The 20,963-nt window shown below is 43.4% G+C and overlaps 1 protein-coding gene across 2 annotated transcripts in view; it reads left to right on the top strand.

The window, feature by feature from the left end:
• Positions 1–13,628, top strand: part of SYT10 (synaptotagmin 10) — a 79,214-nt gene extending 65,586 nt beyond the window's left edge. For both annotated transcript variants that reach the window (XM_088454880.1, XM_088454879.1), the window contains 4 exons: positions 6,782–6,902; positions 11,223–11,394; positions 11,611–11,740; positions 13,557–13,628. In XM_088454880.1, the coding sequence (XP_088311006.1) occupies positions 6,782–6,902; positions 11,223–11,394; positions 11,611–11,740; positions 13,557–13,628 (495 nt within the window). The remainder of the gene's footprint in view (positions 1–6,781; positions 6,903–11,222; positions 11,395–11,610; positions 11,741–13,556) is intronic.
• The last annotated feature ends 7,335 nt before the right edge of the window (positions 13,629–20,963 follow it).

Raw genomic sequence — 20,963 nt, 5'->3', positions numbered from 1 at the left:
GACCGAGGGCCTGATTCAGAGCCGGACGCTATTTGCGGTCGTTCGTCCAGAAAATAGGGGTGGCTATTCAAATTAACCGTTCGCTCTTTGCGGTCTGTTCACGCCTCTTATGTCTGAGCGAACAAAACTTGCGGTCGTTTTTTAAAAAAATAAGCCCCCTGGCCGCTCGCATCCTACGTCATGTCCGCTATTTATTAGATTAATCGAGTACATCGACCAGCCTATGAACTGCTCGCTATTCTTGGGGTTGGTTTTTCCTACCACAATCTTGCGAGCAGTTCTGGCTATAAAATAACCCAGTGACGTGGTCAGTGACGCTGCTGTATTAATTATGCACACCAATAAAACGCCCGTTTTGACCTTTAAGCACGCCTGCGTTCGGATCTCCACTCCCCGTTTTCAAGCACCTTCCCCTGTTACCACCCACATACACCTCATTCTGTCACTCAAAATAGCAGGCATTCGCTATTTAGCGAACAAACGATTTTCGGCCGCACTGACTGGTTCGCGCATGCGTATTACGATCCGTATGCATGCGCAGTTGGGCAAACATCGCTTGGAGCGAACGAGTGGCCGCTTACGAGCGGCTCTGAATCAGGCCCCGAGTCCAGACTTCAACAGATAATAGGTGGATTATGATCATTAAAGCAGAAGGTTCGAAAAGCCTGAGGGTAGGGATCCATGTGGTGTGGTGTTATTGTAAAGAAACCAGTCACTCCAAACTATAAGAAACTTATGGGAGATGTTATGGAGATAAGCTGAAATTTTCTCCATGGCCGCCACATGCCAGATTTTATTTATAAGTTGTTGGCGAGGAGGAGGGTTGATATCTTTCCAGTGCCTTGCAACTAAACATCGAGCTGCATTCTCAGATATGTGAAGAAAGCTTATCAGCATGTGGGTTGAGGCCCTCAAGTGGACAGCCAAGGAGAAAAGACCAGGGAGATTTAGTCAATGGTATTTTTAGTATTTCCGAGAGGAGGACAGCAACCTCATCCCAAATTTGGCTATTTTAGGACATGACCACCATATGTGAATGTAGGTGCCTGCCTCACCGCAACCTCTCCAGCAACGATCAGATGCTAGGTGATACATTCTATGCAGGCGGGCAGGCACCAGGTACCATCTGTAGTATATCTTGTAGGCATTTTCCTTTATTAAGGTGGAAATAGAAGATTTGGATACCCTCTCTCGCACCACAGACCATGTGCCCTCATCTGGTGGGCTCCCTAAATCCTTTTCCCATTGAAGTTCATGGCCAGGTGCATCTGATATATTAACATTCAAAAAAAGATTATAGATGACAGATATAATGCCTTTCATAAGAGGATTACGGAGACATAAAGACTCATAAGGTGTTAGAGATCTAACAATTGAATTAATGGGAAAGAATTAATAAAGTGACGTATTTGAATACTGTATAAGTAAAAATATTAACAGAAGATATATTAAATTTATTCTGTAGGGAATCCAGAGGGGCGCATCTATCCGACTCACAGAGATCAGATACCACCCTGACTCCACCTTTAATCCATGGAGAAAAACGGGCAAGGTTGAAGCCTGGGGAGAATGCTGGGTTCGACCATATAGGGGTAATGGGGGATGGGTAGGTGGTGGTGTTAAAATGTGATTTACAGTAATCCCATATAGAGCATGTAAAGGAGATAACCGGGTGTGAGCGAGCAGATTGGGGTCTATCAGGTGAAGCCAAGCCTATGATTGTAGATTTGGAGGAAACATTACACAACTTAGGCCCTCATTCAGAGCCACTCGCTATTTGCGGTCGTTCGTTCTAAAACAAGGGGTGGCTATTCAAATGAACCGTTCGCTGTTTGCGGTCTGTTCACGCCTCTATGTCTGAACGAGCGAACAAAACTTGCGTTCGTTTTTTTGAAAAATACGCCCCCTGGCCGCTCGCATCCTACGTCATGTCCGCTATTAGATTAATCGAGTACATCGACAAGGGTATGAACTGCTCGCTATTCTTGGGGTTGGTGTTTGCTACCACAATTTTGCGAGCAGTTCTGACTATAAAATAACCCAGTGACGTGGTCAATGACGCTGCTGTTTTAAATATGCACACCCATAAAACGCCCGTTTTGACCTTTAAGCACGCCTGCGTTCTGATTTCCACTCCCCATTTTCAAGCACCTTCCCCTGTTACCACCCACATACGCCTCTTTCTGTCACTCAAAATAGCAGGCATTCGCTATTTTGCGAGCACATGAATTTCGGCCGCACTGACTGGTTAGCGCATGCGTATAACGATCCGTACGCATGCGCAGTTGGGCTAACATCGCTCGGAACGAACGAGCGGCCGCTTACGAGCGGCTCTGAATCAGGCCCTTTGTTTCAATTTCCACCCAGCGGGGTATTTGAGATAATGTAAACCATGCTATTGCCTGACTTAAATGGGTAACATAGTAATAAAGGTTAATATCGGGAAATCCATTCCCCCCATTAGTGGTGGGACGACAAAGAGTCAGAAAACCAATGCGGGGAGGTTTGGATTTCCATACGAATTGGACAAACCACCTGTGTAAAGTTGATTTGGGAACAGCAACAGGGAGGGTCTGGAAAAGGTAGAGTAATCTAAGCATAAGGTTCATCTTGATTGCTGCTATCCTGCCTAACCAGGAAATTATTAGATCACGCCATCGAAGAAGGTCCAGTTTAATTTTTTTAAGCATAGGGGGGAAATTTTCCAGAGTATAAAGTGTCGTAATTGTTTGTTATGTAGGCTCCTAAATATTTAATTTTAGAGGGGTGGCAGGAGAAGTTATAATTCTGACGCAGGAGATCCAGGGCCCTATGTGTCATATTAAGTGCAAGAGACTCAGGGCCTGCTTCAGACGCGCGTCGATGGTGCTCTAGTGCGCATGCGCGAGACCCGAATAGCGACGGCCAAGCCGTCGCTATGGGTCTCACACCAAAGGGGGCGTGCTGTCGATGGTGAGTGACAGCACGCCCCCTTTGGTGGGCGTGCCGGCGGCGTGGCTGCCCAGACGGAGGCGTTCCCATGGGAACGCCTACCGTCTGGGTCCGGCCCCACTGACATCACTAGTGATGTCAGTGCGAGTGATTTTGGCTCTGATAGAGCCAATATCACTCCAGGGCTTGCGGCAACGAGACCCTACCGCAAGGGTCTCGTCGCAAGCCCGACCATCATCATGGACGCTCGCATAAGCTGTGGGTGGTAACCCACAGCTATGCAAGCGTCCAAGAGGCTGCCTCGCAAAAAAAAAAAAAACACGCCCTGATTCAGAGCGGGCGCTCGTTCAGAGCGTCCGGCTCTGAATCAGGCCCTCAGTTTTAGAAAAGTTGACCTTATAACCCGAAAGTGAGCCGTAGTCAGTCAGAACTTGAAAAAGTTTCGGGAGAGATGTATGAGGAGAGGTTAGGGTTAGGAGTACGTCATCAGCGAAAAGAGATATTTTGTATTCAGACTTTCCAAGGGACGCACCCCTAATATCCGAGTCAAGGCGTATTTGCGCTGCAAGGGGTAAGAAAACACATTTTAAAAATACATACATTTATTATTAAACCTTTCCTCTTCAAAAAAGAAAAAGCATTAATTGTTTTCTAATTTAAAGGATAACACATTTTACTGTTATCGCCATCATGAGATGATTAATACTCTTACCCCGCCATACTTTCCGCCGGCAGGGTTATCATCAGCGACGACAATGCTATTACATTTTGCACTTTCATGAGTATTCTTTTTTATTATCCCAATAAGCACAGTCCATTATTGAATTTCCATGTATTTTGCACCCCCACCGGTAGAGGCTCCAGACCCGTGCTGACCAGGTTGGGCCTGGTTCCCAATATGAACCATACTGCTGGTTTCCTTCTATTAATAGGACCAGGCTAGGGATGAGCATCGAAGAGGTGCCTTCGAAGCTTTACATTGATGGCATGAAACCATATAGGGATAACCATCAATGGTTTGAAACATCAATGGTCATCCTTGCTGTGGGACATGGCGGGCCTATCACAGGTGGGGCCGAGCTGAGTAGCGTGACAGTGGGCGAGGGGAATAAAAGAAAACTTCACTGAGACTCGGTGACAGAGAACCATTAGACTTCTGCCATCGATGGCAAAACCATTGACCATTGGTGGCAAGCCATTGATGGCCATTCCTAGTACATGCTTGTCTAGACTATTGCTGGTTTCCACTCTAGCGGTAGTAGCCCATGCTCGCTGGCTCAGTGGGAACTAGCCCAGGCTGTGGCAGCACTGTACAGAGAATATTTGTCATTCGCATGGCCTCTTGAAGCTAACAATCTAGATTCCATGATACGCACACAAAACTGGTGTTATTTTTTTGTCTGAGTTCAATTAACCTATCAATATTTTGTTTAAGTGTGTGAGGAAAACAGACAATTATGGGGAGAACATACAAACTCCACACAGAGAGAGCCCATGTTCGGAAATTGAACTCATGACCCCAGTGCTGTGAATCGGCATTGTTAGCCACTGTGCAGCTAGCTAAATAAATAGATAATGGAAATGTAACTTTTGACACAATGCAATGTGTTTCCTTAATTCGACCAGGTACCAAGTGTCCCTCCGCCCTTTGCTACTAAGTAATACATTATCATTAAGTAGGAGCTGCCACACTGCCAGCCTAAAGACAGTAAATCAGCCACTGACTAGTGGAGTTAATTTTTAGATTTTTTGTTTTACCAAAAAATACCTTTTGAGTATACCAACTCTCAGACATGTGAGTCGGTTCAATTAGACGCCGGGGGGGGAGTTGGCATTATAATGGCATGGAAATGCCACCAACGGATCCGCAGCTTGCCCCCCTCATGTCCCAATCTCGCCCCGAACTTGTGGAATTTTGTGAGGAGCCCTATGGGGCGGCAAACAAAAATCTACTAGTCCGGCGGTGCCGTAAGTGCGGTGTGTAGCCGTCTAAAGGCTCTTATATACACTAGATGACGATGAGCGATATACGAGGTATGTCTATTAAATAACGAGACTGATTAAATAACTCATCTTTATTTATCGGTATTACAAATTTAATGTTTGTCCCGTTCAATATACTCCCCATTTGCACTAATACATCGCTGTAGTCTTATTTTCCACTGGTCGACCTATCTGCCGTTTTCGACCTACCTTAGTGGTTTCAACATATCTGCCGTTTTCTTCTTTACAGCATCAACTACTTCAGAATGTGGCCCTTTAAGCACTGATTTAACTTTTGGGAAAAGATAAAAGTCGCAAGGTGCTAAATCGGGCAAGTATGGAGGATGTATAAGTGTAGTAATGTGATTGTCGGTCACAGAAAGTGCTGTGTGATCGGGCGCATCGTCCTGGTGAGGAATGAAACTATTTTTCCACAGTTGCGGCCGTTTCTTTCTGACTCTCTCTCAGCTTTTTCAAAAACTTCCTTATAATAATGCTGGTTACTGTTGTGCCTTCTGGAACCCATTCTTGCAAAATTACACCCTTGATATCGAAAAAAAACAATGAGCATTGCTTTGAATTTTGACTTGCTTTTACAAAATGGGGCGAGCTGTCGATCAACATCGACAGCCGCTTCGTTTTGCTGCGAGCCCCGAGCGAGTGAAGTTCTCACTCACTCCAGGGCTCGCGCACGCGGCGTGTGCACTGTCCGACCATCGACTCGCTTGCGAGCACTGTGCGCTTGCGAGCGGGTCTGAATCAGGCCCTAAATGGTGACTCACAATCACCTGAACGTCATAGAGTGTTGCTGCTTGTCATGCAGGTTCAGACAAGTTCAAGGTTACTACTTATGCAGTTAGAACTGGTTCTGACTACTTTGTTTACTAGGTGGAATCACAGTCTCATTATTTTATAGACATACCTCGTAGGTGGAAGATATTGGGTGTACACACTGAATGATATCGTTCAGTGACGTCATCCTGCCACATCCCTGAACAGGCACTTCTGACGATATCGTTCAGTGACGTCATCCTGCCACATCCCCGAACAAGCACTTCTGACGATATCGTTCAGTGACGTTATCCTGACACATCCCTGAACAGGCACTTCTGACGATATCGTTCAGTGACGTCATCCTGCCACATCCCTGAACAGGCACTTCTGACGATATCGTTCAGTGACGTCATCCTGCCACATCCCCGAACAAGCACTTCTGACGATATCGTTCAGTGACGTTATCCTGACACATCCCTGAACAGGCCAATCTGACGATATCGTTCAGTGACGTCATCCTGCCACATCCCAAAACAAGCACTTCTGACGATATCGTTCAGTGACGTCATCCTGACACATCCCTGAACAGGCACTTCTGACGATATCGTTCAGTGACGTTATCCTGACACATCCCTGAACAGGCCAATCTGACGATATCGTTCAGTGATGTCATCCTGACACATCCCTGAACAGGCCAATCTGACGATATCGTTCAGTGACGTCATCCTGCCACATCCCAAAACAAGCACTTCTGACGATATCGTTCAGTGACATCATCCCGACACATCCCTGAACAGGCCAATCTGACGATATCGTTCAGTGATGTCATCCTGCCACATCCCTGAACAGGCACTTCTGACGATATCGTTCAGTGACATCATCCCGACACATCCCTGAACAGGCCAATCTGACGATATTGTTCAGTGACGTCATCCTGACACATCCCTGAACAGGCACTTCTTACGATATCATCAGATTGGCCTCCATGTTTGCACTACAGCAAACATCCTTATGTTTTTTTTCAATCTGATACCAAATGACTTGAATGATGTAAACATGCTGCAGTACTAAATCATTTTCCTTTTTTTCCCAGGAAAGTGTAGACCTCGGAGAGATCATGTATTCCCTGTGTTATTTACCTACTGCCGGCCGAATGACCCTGACCGTCATCAAGTGTCGAAACCTGAAGGCGATGGATATCACGGGATCGTCTGGTATGTCGACAATACAAAATGCGAATTACACTGCAGTATCGTATGGTTATTTGCGGCTGTCTCAGTTTCAAAAACTAGAGAAAAACAGAAATGAACAGCTAATTTTTTTAACCACTAGAATGCTGCTGAGTCTGTCAGCTCCTTTACATAGAAAAGGGACTCATTAGATACAGGTGTGCCCTCGTACATCTAGCCTCACTACGCCATGTGGCGCGAGACACCTGTCGTGAGTGAGCCACCGACTCTGCTTGCGCCGAGTGTCATTTTCCGGTGGAAAATACGCAAAGAAAGATGCTAGGCGCGAGTCGCACGGAACCCATCTGTATTCCATGATGGAGCCAAAAATATCTACGAATCAACTTTAACTCTTTCTTTTCATTCATTCTACATTTTTTATGTTATGGTTGAAAGTTTTATACTGTTACAAAAAATATAGTGAATGGAAGATTGACCGTTTATGTAGAACGTAATTAGTCCTTAGTATAGTACTGATGTGTGTTAGGCTTGTAACGAGGCCCCGTGTGACCTGTGGCATTACAGGAGAGCGGGGTAAGGATAAGACTAGGAAAGGCCCCATTTCTGTAACAAATCGTAGCCCTGATGTCTATACAATTTGGAATCTGCTACGGAAGATAATAGGACTCCAAAAGTCAACATATCACAGCGGTGAGTGTAAAAAGTCCGCTGGGCCTTCGGAGGAGACAGCGCCGCACTAAGTGCTGCCAAGTGTCAGGGACTGAAACTGCAAAGGGACAGAAGATAATTGGGGGACGAGAACTCAACGTCGGCAGTTCAGCCCGAAGACGAAACTGACAATAGGCCCCTGATTACATAATGTCCCTGCATCCAATTACCATCTGCGCGGCTCAGAGCGGAATGACTTGAATAACTCTGAAAAAGGTGCAAGGAAGTGGGAGCAATTTACCTAATGAATGAGATACGTAATTACAGAGATTGAGGATTAAAAGATCGCGGAGACTTTCTAGCAGCGGTGACAATGCCATGCGCTAAATTACCCTGAACATGGGATTCAGAACAATTTCCACTCCAGCTCCACCGACTAAAGCCGAAAACTTGTTTACTCTTATATTCTTCTGTTGCTGGCAGATACTTATACCTGAGACTTCTGTAAATATACTAAATGAGTGCAGGGGGTGCAGTGTGGGTCCCCATGGGCCGGTGTGGACCGCACACCGTGCACCCATTATTGATATGCATTCTGAGCCATACGGGTAGCAGTCGGGGGGGGGGGGGGGGGGCTTAGGGTTAGGCACCCCTCCCGGGAGGTTAGGGTTAGGCTAGGGGAAGGTGGGGTTATGGTTAGGCACCCCCGGGGGGAGGTTAGGGTTAGGAATTCCCCCGAGGCGGCGGGGAAGGGAGGTTAGGTTTAGGCACTTAGGGTTAGGCACCCCTAAAGGAGGGTTAGGGTTAGGGGGTAGAATAGGGTTAGTAAATACTTACCTTTGGACGATCAGGGTTTTCACCCCTGCCGGACCGCTGCTGTCGGGCCGGCCGGCGGTAAATCATACTGATTCTGAGCCATACACCCAGCAAGGGGAAGCACAACGTGCAAAGCTGATTAATAATACAATGTACCATGACCTCCTCCCCTGTTCTGTGTCAGGACCCCTATTATGTCAAGACTAATAAAGTTTTACCTCATAATTGCAAGCCCATCCAAAGGTTCCTTTATATATTCCATTATATTTGAATCTAGAGCCTGAAGAACAATAAAAGCTTTCCCTTTCTCACAGAAGGACTCAGCGTGCGCCTCTGTATGCTATTCCCCAGGAACTTCACAAAGTTCACGTGACCTTGAGAAATTCAATAACGTTAGAGGAAGAGTGGTGGCCACTTCCTGCCCCCGGCTCTCATCTAGCACCAGGACAACAATGGTGAAGCCTTAGCAATTCATCTTATTAATGTAAGACGCGCTTCGCCCCTGAATCTCTGAATGGAAGAAGATCAGTCTCAGGCAAAGCATTCAATTTCCTGAACAAGACTGTTAGAAGTGGAGTGTGCGCTACAAAATGGCTTCTTAAGGGATACTTCACTTCCCTTACTAAGATGGTCCACCGCTACTATAACTGCGCATGCACAGTACCATCTTATTCACGGTGTATGAGCGATACAGTGGAGGACGGTTGCCCTGCATATGAACGCTGTTCCAGCGCCTGCACCGCTACCACAATACCTGAGACAGTCACTGGTCGGTGAGCTGCCTAACCCTGCCCCGCTACACCATCTGCTTCATGCTCTGGATATCCAGTGTTACAGTGAGTAAGGGTCCTATTCAATAAACCACACAGCCTGGTTAAGTTTCACTGGACTAGTGGCCTGTATTAATTATATACTCTGCTAAACCAACAAGTTGCGCACGCATTTCCAACAATGAGCTCACTTAGGACAGTGCGGAGTGTATAGTAGAGGGGGCTGGACTATTTCATGTTAAAATCATATGTTTCTATGTGGGCTACTTTCAAGTGAGTCTCCCATAACTCTTCATTTACAACCCATATTAATGCCTGAGTCTAAATATTATGCAAGACCAATGGGCGAACGTACGCGCGATTCAGAGCTGCACCCCTCACAGCTGTTTCTCTGCGGCCACTAAATGGGTGATTTGTGGGTGTGAGTACTGGGCGTGTAGCCATAGTTACTCACTATTCTGCGTTAGTGCGAATGCATTCTGGATGCCGGACACAGACAGATCTCCTGCATCTAGCATGTGGTTGGCGTCAACGCCAATGATAATGATGACAGCTGCTCTCAAATACGGGAGAGTGGGGCGGTGCGTACGCATTAGGACTTGCGTAAAGTGACATTAGCCTTCAATTTGCAATTAATTTGCACTCCGTTCACAGCAAGAGATGCGTTTGCATAACGTGCTGTTCAGTATCAGGGCCCTGCTACTCTCTTCCCAAATAGTTTTATCGTTATCTTCTAGGTCAGGCCTAGCCAACCGGGGGCTCGCCAGCAGCAATGAGGGATGTGCCCAGCATCTCCGAGCTGGGCTTCCCCCCCATGCAGTGAATAGATGCTGTGCGCATGCTATGCAGAGCAGCGGTGTACGGTTCCCCCAACTTTCCCCAGCCGCTCGGCACTACGGCTCGCAGGAGGGACAGTGGGACAGTCCCCAAACAACGGGACTGTCCCGCTGAATGCGGGACAGTTGGGAGGTATGCTTTACCAGCTGATTAATGGGATGGTATGCTGGGACTTGTAGTTTTCAACAGCTGGAAAGCCACAGGTTGACCAGGCTTATTCTAGGTCAAGCCTGGCCAACCTGTGGCTCTCCTGCTGTTGTGAAACTACAAGTCCCAGCATGCCTTGCAACAGTTTTAGCATTCCCTAATAGCAAAACTGTAGCAGGGCATGCTGGGACTTGTAGTTTCACAAACAGCTGGAGAGCCACAGGTTGGCCAGGCCTATTCTAGGTCATTAAAATCAATTACACAGTTTCTTAGGGGTACATTTACAAAAGTGAGAGTTTTTAGAAGTGAGTTTTAGAAAAGATGTTGCCAATAGCAACCATTCTACTTAACAGTTAATTAGCACCTTCTATAAGATAATAGCTAGAATCTGATTGGTTGCTATGGGCAACATCTCTTCTAAAACTCACTTCTAAAAACTCTCAGATTAGTAAATGTACTCCTTAGTAACTGGCCATTGGCCTCAGGTCCAATTGAAATCATTTACTTTTGTTTCTAAATGCCGGCTACGTACCACAGCTATTTTCCTTGCGTTTCCGATAAGCGTGGTGGTTTTTTACCTGGTGGAAGCTCCCAAAATCAGCGCTACCCACTAAGCAATTTTTTCAAATAAAAATCTGCCAATTTTTTAGGATCCACCCGCAAGGATGGTGACATAGGGTCAGATTATCGTGAATAACCGGTTGCACGCTACACGATTTTGTGGTGACATAAATCATCATGAATTCTGAATGATCGGAAAATCGTCACGTTTTATCAGCATTTTCTGCAAACCCTATAAAACTTCGAAGAAATCCTATTGGAGCTCTACCCATCTTCTACCGTCTCTCATCTTCTCTTGAACCATGTATGGTAGCCTCATGCTCTATTATATGAAATTGCAAATTCCTGGATTAATTATATTATAAGTATATTCTGGTACCAATAAACATCTCTCCATTGTAAATAAAACAAAGTCAAATTGGAATTTGACCCTCCCTACAGCATTCTAAGTATGGGATCAATTCTTATTTTAATACTTCTTTTGAAGCAGTGGTACTTTAATTAGGAGAAGGCTCTTCCTGTTTCCCCGCTAAGCAAGACATTTTTGACCTTCTCTCCATTCTAGATCCCTATGTGAAAGTTTCACTAATGTGCGAGGGCCGGAGGTTGAAGAAACGGAAGACCACCACGAAGAAGAACACTTTGAATCCAGTCTACAATGAGGCCATCATCTTTGATATCCCACCAGAGAACATGGACCAGGTCAGCCTCTCCATAGCCGTGATGGATTATGATAGGTAAGCTTCTCCATCCCTTTAAACCGAAATACATTTCGCTCTTATTTTCAGTAGCCTGATCATTCTTATCCTTTTCCTCTTTTTTTAATTCATCCCGACTGGGTATAATAATTCATCCCGATTGGGTATAATTTTCAGGAGGCTCCTTGGTGTAGGACGTCGGACATAAACCCGACACTTGCGTTGAAGCATATCTCACCACACTTTACTTCACAGGGTGGGACACAATGAGGTCATCGGAGTATGTCGGACCGGAGTAGATGCTGAGGGACTCGGAAGAGACCACTGGAACGAGATGTTGGCTTATCCGAGGAAACCAATTACTCATTGGCATGCTCTAGTAGAGGTAAGTGCTGTTTTTGTGCTCAGTATAATATTAGTTGAAATACGGCCATCAGGTATGTGATATGAAAGTGGTCCTGGAGGCTACAGACATGATTCAGTTAGATGCAGCGCCGATATTTACGCAGCTGAGCGGCAGTTTGTTACTGTGCATGCGCAAACCAGTGTGTACAATACCATCCAAAATTGCTTACGGAATCGCGAACACTTGAGAAGGGGGTTTAATATTCATGAGCGTATCAGGGTGATTTAAAGTGATCACAAAAACAGGCCGTTTCATGGGCATTAAGGGTGTGTCACTGGCGTATCTGGGAACACTGCCCCCTTCCCAATCGCAAATCCAATGCTTCAGATTCCAAGTTCAGTTGGATTAGAGGAGAGTCGATTCTAGGCTACCGCCAATGACGATCGCATAGGCACAGACCACGCAGCCTGAAAGCGGTCGTCTCACCGCTTCTACACTCCATCGCTTCATCCCGCACAAAGGGAAGGCTAACATTAGCATTTGCTTATTCCCGCAGCCGCCATTGCGAATGGCGGCTGTGAGCGCGGCTGCATTACCGACCATCTCTAAATCAGGCCCAGCGCTGAATCATCCATTACACAACTTAGGAACCCCTCCCATGGACCAGTGGACACTGAAAGCCCCAGATTCCCCTAACACGTTTTTAGTTTTTGTTTTTTGTTTTTTTTAGTGGAGCCGAAGCAGTGTGGCGCAAACACCCATTTGCGGAGCGTATTCTAGTCATTTTGGCAGTGCGCATGCTCTGGAACCAAATGTATGCAAGTACAGACCTTGCAGATTCATATGCAGCGTTCCACTAGACATCAGCCACAGCGGTTGGGGGGCATCCATTTTGTCGACTGAACCAATCTTCGTCCTATCAATTCACTAGGAACTATTTCCTACTACATATATTGGCTATGTATTGGTCAAGCCGACAAAATGGATGTCTCCACTATGCGTAGTTGATCGGTCAACTTTGAAGGAGTATTTTAATATTCTTAAAGAAAAATGAAAAGTTATGTTCATATGAACTGATTCGGGGTTGTACGCTGCTGCACTTTTGGACCCAGCACCATATGCTAATATATGCTGATGCAGCAGGAGGAGTCTTGTGGAAATACACGCCTCCAACTTACTCAGAATAGCCCCCTGACCTCCCCTGCCAGGGCCAGGAAATATGCCTCACATGTTGCAGACCCTGGTATCGGCCCAGAATACGTGGCCGACACTTTTGTATGGCGCGCTGCCCCCAACGCCAGCAGCATGTCAATCACTCTGCGGGTTTTGGGTTACTGCGAGCGACATCGCAGGACCTGACCTGCGTGAACGTCGGATTTCCGTAAATCTCTGAATCAGACCCTCAGTTGCAGCCTGTTGGTGCATTCGGACGACTGCATGGGGCTACCAGCATTCATCCTCTGACGCCATTTTCCATAATGTCCTATGATTGACCCTCTTGAACTGAAGAGGCTCATTATCACGGCTTCTGTTTTTGGTTCATATGTGCTGCACTATTGGCTAGTTGGCTGATATCGGCTGTGTATGGCTACCGCAACATGTAGGCAACCAGAGCACCTAACTATCACCTGCAGCCCAGAGTGCCGGTATGAGAATGCTAAAACAGTGGGGGGGGGAAAAGTTATTTCACCAACTTTTTTAAAAGCTACAATCAGTTATAAAGTCTACTTGAATGTGGCTTTGTTTTCTTAACTTGTGCAGCTGAATAATTTGCTCATATTATGTCTTAGAAATGTAATCATGATATACTAATAAAGTTGATTGAATTTTTTATTTTTTTTATTTTTGCTGTTAGCAGCCAGGTCGGGCCACCAGTTTTGATAGTCAAGGATCCTGTTCCTCTCCAAAGCCTCCTCTGACACCTTAGACTAGACCTCCTGGGATCTTAATCACCTTGTCACCTGTCAACATGGCAAAGCCTTGCCTATCACACGTCTGTGCGTGCAAAGGAGTTAGTATGTACAGCAAACATCCAGAAACGAGTTCATTGTGCAATGTGACAACACTTATCCTCTCTGAAAGGAGGTGCTAGCGGTCCTAGCGGCACAAGCAGAAGATAGAAATTGGGCCTGACGCCGGCACAAGAATTGCGAGGGTACATTTGCTTTTTTTTTTTTGTGGTGGGTCGACCAAAAAAAAAATATATATATCAAAATGTGTGATATGTAACACAAATGCACTCAGGAGTAATATTTCTATGTAGTTTTATAAGTACCCACGTAGATTAGCACCAAACCAGAGGACACCTGCGAATAGTGTAGAGCACTCGCCAGGCGACGCCCAACTTTGCAACTCCTCCCAAATCTCATGGGGCTTAACATCAAACCAGCAGTAAGACAGCACCGAATGAGAGTTCAGCCTTGAATAAAAGTTGCTATAAATTCTTATGCAGATTTAATATGCCTAAAATATATATATATACAGAGCATACAAAAGCAAAACATTTAATTATTTATATTGCAATTTACATATTTTTGTAAAATTCCATAAAAAAATATAAGGGCTAGGCTCATGGGAAATGTTTATCTAGCGTGTTCATTTCCGCTGTCCCCCTAGACTATGGTGTTCTGCTTATTATAGAACTAGAGCTAATTTTCTATGAAGATAAATTGTGTATTTGCAAGTGAAGAAAATAATGTCTTCAGATTTGTTGCAACCCAAAGATGGATATTAAGTAAATCCAGTTTGTTTACCAACATTACGTCAATGATACATTCAGGTGCTAAAAGTGCAATGAAGCACGGCACAGGGGTGAATCTATAGCGAGTGCAGGGTGCCCCCACGCCCCCCTACCCTACGCCCAGGCCAGGTCCCACTGGATGGCTGCCGAAGCCATATTTCTGAAGCCCTTCACAGAGAGCTTCAAAAATATGGTGCTGACAAGTGAGCGATCTTTGCTATCTTCTACAGTATGTGGGTGCCATATTTCTGGAGCGTAGAGGGCCCACGCCAAAAACTGGCCTGTCCAACTTTCTTAAAATGCCCCCTGCCACAGCAACCAACGCTGGCTTTCATTGGCTACATTACATTTGAAATATAGAAGCTAATTGCTTATCAATTGCTGTGGCATAATGGATATATTTGGACCTACACGCAGGGGTAGATTTACTAAAGCTTTTAAATCAGACAAGTGGTGATCTTGCCCATAGCAACCAAACAGATTCTAGCTATCATTTCTCTATTGCATTCTATCAAATTATACACAGAACGTGATTGGTTGCTATGGGCAACATCACCACTTGTTTGTTTTAGAAGCTTTAGTAAATATACCCTGCAGTGTTAGAAAATAAGACCTTCTGTGTAGATTTTATGGAACATTAGGCATTTAAGGGGTACATTTAATAAAACGTATTAAAAGGAAGGCTAGATGTGTTGCCCATAGCAACCAATCAGATTATAGCTATCATAATGTACTATGTAAATGATAGCTAGAAGCTGATTGGTTAATATGGTCAACATGTCCACATTTCCTATGCTAGATAAATGATAGCAAGAATCTGAGTGGCTGGTGATGGGCACCGTCTCCTTTTTAGAAGTTTTAGAAAATCTACCCCTAAATTATAGTTGATCTGGAATGAAAGAAATACAGCTACTGTACGTAAAAATTCTGAAAAACCAGGACATTTTTATTGTTTGGTTTTCTCTTTTCATTTTTTTTAATTTATCTATCTAGTGCTATATTTTGCCTGTTTAGGTAATTACTGTGTTCTTGAATAGACTTTAAAACAGGAAGTCTCCTGTGCATGGAAAAAATGCTTCCCTATCTCAGCATTATTTAGAAAAAATAGTTAGAACGAATTGATTCCTAATTTTTTTTACATATAACATTTTCAATAATTCTAGTAGCTCTTCCTTTTTAAAAAACTTTTTTAGTTTTATAGTTTTTCGTTATTTTGGTGTTTTAACTGTAGGTTATTTACAACCATGTTATTTAGATTTGTTTTTCATTGTTTTACGTCTTTTTTTTTTTTATGTGGCCGCTGACAGAAAATTCCTAATGGTAATCTGGATTACGTCTGTGTTTTATCATTTTCATTTATCTGGCTGATTAAGTCTGCCAAGAGCATAGAGTGAAGATTTTTAAAGCACAGGAGATGATTAAAAAAATATATGTTTTTTCCCCTTTTATTGGCTCAATTTTACAAATATGGAATGTTAGTTCTGCTATCTGTCCTGGTCAAATGAAAAGCAAAGTACTAGCAACAAGACATCAATTGTGGCTACTTTCTTATCATATGTCAGGTAGACTCATTCATTTTGCTAAGTTATTTTATTAATTAGTTAATTAATTTTATTTTATTTTTTTAATATTTAATAAACTAATGGTTAATGTAGGGAAGAGGGCGAGATCTGTGAGAGTGGCCTGCTGTCCCGGGAGTCTAGGAGAACGCCATTAAATTTGTGAGTCTCCCAGACATTCCAGGAGTGTAGGTAGTATGAGCAACATCATTCCAACAAGGTCAAAAATAGTCTGTTTGCTGAACTCTCCAGTTCACAAGTAGATAAGTTAGAATTAGTTGTGTTCTGTGTTTATTTTCCTAACAGAAGGCAGTAGATTATCTTATTATGATTTGGGGGATATTCACTGAAAAGGGAGATTGTGTAGCATCCCATATTAAGTAAATGATATAACAAATGGTATGTAAGAACAGAGAATATTGGGATTGAACATAGCTTAGTGTTACATTTGTGAGTTTTGTTGTGCAGTGAGATGTAGCAGAATGACATGCGGTGAAATGCGTAGAGAAATTTTAATTAAACCATACATGGTTCTACGCACTCTAAATTACAGTGTTCGTTCTTGTGTCCTATTGTTGTATGATGATGGTTTCTTTTGTTGCACAGGACTTGTGAATGTCTCAGATAGCACGTACAACTATGCTACTCCTGTCATGTGTGTTCTGTGGGTGCGACATTCCATATCCATCCGAGCATCAAATTGATGCAAATATGTGCATGTAGCTGACCCAATGGGAGTGCAATAGACTTAAAATACCCTGCTGGGTGTGGGGTGAAGGGGACATGTGTGATGGCAGGAGGTGAGGTGCGAATCTCGTCTCTATGTCCCCTGGGATTTTATCGCAACTCGCCTCATGGGAGATGCGGCCCTGAGTGTAACCTACCGAGCTCCTTTAATGACATATATCTCCGCCAGAAGCACAGGTGGATTAGTCACTGACTCATTTGGAGAAACTTTTATGTAGCATTGTGGAACTAGTGCCAAACCTAAACATTTAGTCAGGTCAATCATTGTTTACATTTAATGTATTACACAGAGGAACTCCATGCGTGCGCTGTTGGGTGTGGTATGGCATGTCAACAGGCAGAATGTCGACACCAAAATGGCAGCGTGTTCCGGATGTTGAATGTCAACATACTATTTTTTTAATTCTAAACTGTACTGTCAACATTTTGACTGTCAACATATAAATGGTCAACGTTCAGAACATTTTGACATTCTGGTGTCGGCATTTTGAATGTTGACATTTTAGTTGTATACCGCACTGTTAGCCCGTCCCATAGATTACAGGAGCGGACTGCAATCAAAAACACTAATAATAAAACATATACGCATTTAAAGGATGTCTTGCACAATTTTCCCAACACTGATGTGCCCATTCTAGATCTAAACAGCGCTTCCAAAATCAAATACATCTATTAAATCCGCTGTTAAATAAGTTGGATAAAAAAAACACATTTATCCCAATTAATCATTAGAAACTGATTAAATGACACAGACTTTCACTGACTGAAATGTAATCTTGTGCACGCGGTGCCTTAATACTTAGCGTTGCTTGTGTGATAAAAGTACTGATTACTTTCCGATGTACGACGTCGTCTCCTTTAGAGGAACGATTTCAGTGTTTCCAACCTGGTGCATTGAAATGAAAAAATAAATAAAAATTGTGCTGCGTCTCTGAGGTGCTTCAGGTGCTATTCTTAGCAGACGATGGCCTCCGGATTTACTGGCACTTTCAAGGGAGTACATTAGACCTGTCGCCTATTACAATGTTATTGAAAGAGCCAATTAGTATGGGGACTGTCTGTTGCCATGACACAGACCACTCAGTTCCTGCACAGTCAGCCTCCTGGTGCACCACAACACACGAGTATACAGAGAGTGGAGCCGTTGCTGTGCATTAGCGACTTATTTCTATAGACAGGCCACAGAAAAAAATTATCCCCGGGAGAGGCTATTGCTTACTGTTCAATGTGTGATACAGGAATAGATGAAACATTCCACATTGGAATTAAAACACTCTATTGATGAAAATGCACAGTCATTGAAACGTTGACCCCAGGAAAAATTGGTATTCTGTGATTTATTGAAACCCCTGAGTGCCGCATCTACCCTGTCTGTTTATATATATATATATATATATATATATATATAGTATATATATGACTAAAGAGGTTGAACAGTATGTTTTTGCCTTTTTTCGAAAAGCAGGATAGCTCTTTTGACTCAGGAAATTATAAAAAATGTGGCCATTTCACACTGCCATATTTTTGTCAGATTTCACACCCTGCCCTAATTCACTGATGAGATCAGTAAATAGATGGAAAATAGATGTTACAGCAAATTGAGCCACATAGCAAATTTATGGAGTGGGACCCAGCCAATCCCCTCCAGAGGAAACGAAAGCCAGAAAAGGGGCTCATTGCATAGGCCCCTTGCGGCCTCTAAGCAGTATGGACCTCATGGCTACAGGGCAAAGTTTGCCTGCCAAATCCCATGGCCAATTGTGATTACTTTGTTACAGCCTATTTGTGGCATTGCAACCCTGCTATTTATTAATCCCTTTTTAAGGCATTTTTTATTCGTGCAGTCACTGCCGGGAAGCCGACCTGATAACATTATCGCACGCAAATTCCCAACACTTGTGCTTGATAAGAAAATTAAAACAAATAAATTAAGAACATTCACCTTTGTTTGGCCCTTCACCATTTCCACATGTTCAGAAGTTTATTATTATTATTATTAATAATAATTAAAATAATTGAAATAATTTTTTTGTAAATAAATTTTATCCAGCAATGGAAAAATATATAAATAACCATTTGTGGGATTTTATTATTATTATTATTATTATTATTATTATTATTATTATTATTATTATTATTATCATTAATATTATTATAATTTTTTTTTTTTTTTAAATAAAATGTTATTGAAACCTGAAGTGTTTACCGGGAGATGTAGCAATTGATTTCCTCTTGTTCTCACTTGATTCCTGCCAGTGACACTTTATTTGAATGTAATTTCATGCAGAGCTCGTATCGTGTTTGTTTTGCACATCACAATACACTGTAGCAGCAATATATCAAGACTGTTAGAAATCAATTCCATGTAGTATGGATAGATTTACCAATACAAGTATTACTTAAAAAAATAAAAAATACCAATTGAGGCTTGGAAATGGCCATTGTCGCTGTAAGGGAATTATGTTGACTAAAGAAGCACAATCTTTATTTGATACCTTTTAGTATGTGTTGTTTATGTGTAAGTGATTGCTTTGTACTGTGAAAGGTGTCTAGTTTTACTCATGAAAACCCACCCACCATCATTTGATTTATACACAATTCATAAAACAAGTAAATAGAATATTTGGAGATATGCATATACCACTATGGTGGTGCGAGGTAAAATGAGCGATGTTGAGGTCACGATGTGCAGTCATTATGAGCGTCGCCATGCCATTCCAGCATCACTGGGATTTCAATTGCCCGCATAGTTTCTGGAGTAGTAGAAATGACGTAACATTGTGCCGTATGTGGACACAGAGCCATGGCAAGTGCAGTCAGAAAGCCTACAGTAAGCAATTTGAGCTTTTTTCCCCCAATATTTGCACTCTATGAACGATTGTCGCAAAGACGTTTTATGCGCCTTGATGCGCCTTTTGCTTTTTGTAATGGAGGGGGAGAAAGTACTCTATCACACACGGAAAGTCAGAGGAACGTTACACGTTTGGCATTTGTTATACGCGTGAATGCAGACTATAAAACATGAGACATCGCAGCAGCGTTGCCCATCTCTGTGTATTTGAACTACTGTAAAGATAATTGTTGCTACTTATTTGCTGGAGTTTTCACACTTTAGATCCTTATCAAGCACAGATATTAAAGTGCTGTGGCCCTTGCATCTCAGGCTTCCCTCCTTGCACATTATCAGGTTATTGCATTTGTAACGCTCACACAATGAGCGCCTGTATCTTGATCAGTACTTGCCAAATGTAAAACAACTATTATCTCCCATTCAAAGTCACAGAGGTCTGCTGCACCAAAGGCCACTGCACTGCACTACCAGCTGCTACTGCGGGAAAGCTGCGTGTATGTACATGGCCCCAAGGCATGCTGGGAAATACCCAGAATTGCATTGAGCTAACCAATATCTGAGTAAGTGTTTGTTGTATTGTCCATCTCCCTGACAGTATAATATTGTAAAGATTAATATGTAGTTATTGAAGCTCTAATCGCGCAGGCAGCATTTATAAACCAGCTTTATAATATCCAGGTGATAAGATTGTGGTCTATGGGCTTGATACAGAGTTATACGCAAACTTAATGGTTTACTTTCGATCGGTACATGCACAGGTCACAGTGCCATTTGGTGGCAAGGAAAAGGCGGCGACGGCCAGCATCCCAGAAAATGGAGGCGTGTGTTATCTGGACGTCTGCGTTTTTCAATGCAGATTCGCTGGCTCCGGGAGCGTGAATTTCACCTCCATTCTGAGAAATCTGAGGGCTACATAGACAGCCAATGTTCACGGAAGTGATCAGATGGGTGCGTCCAGGGAGTGCAGCATCGGATCACAGAAGCCGGAAGGAGGCGTCTAATTAATGCGGTATTAGCATATAACCGCACAGCTGTTGCGTACATCCCTGAATCAGGACCTTTGCGCTTTAAGGGAAAAAAAAATCTTTTTTAGAATATAAAATAGAACATCGTAATTGTAACATAAAGCTCAGAGCAGATAGGCTAAAATATGATGTAACGTTAGTAACAGAGGGTGACACTGGCCGCAATATTGATCACAGACGTAGATCTTGGACAAGGGGTGCTCCCCGTGTGTGGACTACTTACGTCTTTCCCTCCAGTACCATGCAAAATGTCTGAATGCACTTCCGATGTATTGAGAGTTAAACCTAGGTTCTACACATGGGGTGTAATCAGGGGCATATTAAGAGAGGAAGGCGCCCG

Source organism: Taudactylus pleione, unplaced genomic scaffold (assembly GCF_031769625.1).
Source record: "Taudactylus pleione unplaced genomic scaffold, aTauple2 ptg000634l, whole genome shotgun sequence".
Lineage (NCBI taxonomy): Eukaryota > Metazoa > Chordata > Amphibia > Anura > Myobatrachidae > Taudactylus > Taudactylus pleione.
The sequence above is the reverse complement of the archived record's forward strand: the minus strand, read 5'-3'. Positions and strand labels throughout refer to the sequence as shown.